At 39.8% G+C, this 1,520-nt stretch overlaps 1 protein-coding gene across 1 annotated transcript in view; it reads left to right on the plus strand.

Annotated features, from left to right (window-relative positions):
- The window catches only part of rfc4 (replication factor C subunit 4), a 16,162-nt gene that overhangs the window by 4,252 nt on the left and 10,390 nt on the right, over positions 1–1,520 (plus strand). The window contains exons 4-7 of the mRNA XM_015391298.1: positions 275–354; positions 465–584; positions 825–968; positions 1,057–1,177. Coding sequence (XP_015246784.1) covers positions 275–354; positions 465–584; positions 825–968; positions 1,057–1,177 — 465 coding nt within the window. The remainder of the gene's footprint in view (positions 1–274; positions 355–464; positions 585–824; positions 969–1,056; positions 1,178–1,520) is intronic.

Genomic DNA, 1,520 nt, shown 5'->3' on the forward strand with positions numbered 1-1,520 from the left:
CTTTAACTTGCCAACTTCCTCTGCTTTTTCTTCTGCTTTACCAAACAATAACATTAATTAAGCATTCCAAGTGCTTTTCAAATGGCCTGTTCTCTGCTCAGTAATGGCTTTTCACTTTTAATGAGAATGGCTTCCTTGACTCCTCTTTGAAATTGTCTGTCCTCTCTGTCCAAAATCTTCAATGGTGTGTCCTTTGATCTTAATGATAATATATGTATAAATATCTGAGGTTTAATTTTCATCTTGGATTCACAAGATTTCTGCTTAAATTCAGCTTCCAAATCTGCTCTTCTACGGCCCTCCTGGAACAGGAAAGACCTCCACTATCTTAGCTGCTGCCAGAGAGCTTTATGGGTAAGTAACCTGTCCTTAATCTTTATCAAGGTAAAGCTTTAGAGTGTTTGCAGTATCAGAAAGTTATCTAGCTTGTTGTTTTTCATTCATCCCCTTTTCACTTGTCTCAGACCAGAGTTGTTCCGGCAGAGGGTGCTGGAGTTGAACGCTTCGGATGAACGAGGCATTCAGGTCATCAGAGAGAAGGTCAAGAACTTTGCTCAGCTGACGGTGGCTGGGACTCGTCCAGAGTAAGTCTGCGCTCCTGAAAAATCTAATGGTCTAAAATACTATTGATGTGTTGTTTTGTTTCAGGCTGAGGTCTCCAGATGTTTCAGCTGTGAGGCGGGGGTTTATAGTATTCACATTGATTCTTTTTTTTCTTTCTTACACCATCTTCATGTCAAGTAAAATCGTCTTATTAAAGTGACTTCAGTTCATGAGCGTTTCCCAATCTGTCAGGGCTGTCATTTAATTTTATTTTATTTCAGTGGGAAGATGTGTCCCCCTTTTAAGATCATCATACTGGATGAGGCTGACTCCATGACGGCTCCAGCACAAGCTGCTCTCAGACGAACGATGGAGAAGGAATCTCGCACCACGCGCTTCTGTCTCATCTGTAACTACATCAGCAGGTCAGATGGAGGTCTAATTGACACCCCCCCCCCCCAAACTGGATAACAGTGATCATTCAACCATGACATATCTCTCTTTATTCTGTAGGATCATTGAGCCTCTCACTTCAAGATGTTCTAAGTTTCGTTTCAAACCTCTGGCCAATCAGATCCAAGAAGAACGTCTGCTAGAAATATGCGAAAAAGAGAAGCTCAAATACTCTAACGAGGTATGCAACAATAGGTTATGTTGCACTAATCTAGAAAACTGTACTAATGGTGACTTTATGACACTAGTAGGTTTGAATGTCACAAAAAAAAGAAGTCAAAAATTTTATGGACGCATCATTAAATACAGACGCACATCTGCTATCATATCTGCATTTGTCAATCCACTGATTTATGGTCATTTTCATGCTTAATATTGGGTTTTTCAAGTTGGATTAGAATATTTTTGGTCTGAAAATAGACATGTGCAAAAGTGTGTTGGTACCACTTGTTTAAGAGAGAAACGGCTTCTCTTCATTGGCTTCCTGTTAAATCCAGAATAGAATTTAAAATCCTCTTTCTCAC

This window comes from Cyprinodon variegatus, unplaced genomic scaffold (genome assembly GCF_000732505.1).
Source record: "Cyprinodon variegatus isolate N-32 unplaced genomic scaffold, C_variegatus-1.0 Scaffold535, whole genome shotgun sequence".
Classification (NCBI taxonomy): domain Eukaryota; kingdom Metazoa; phylum Chordata; class Actinopteri; order Cyprinodontiformes; family Cyprinodontidae; genus Cyprinodon; species Cyprinodon variegatus.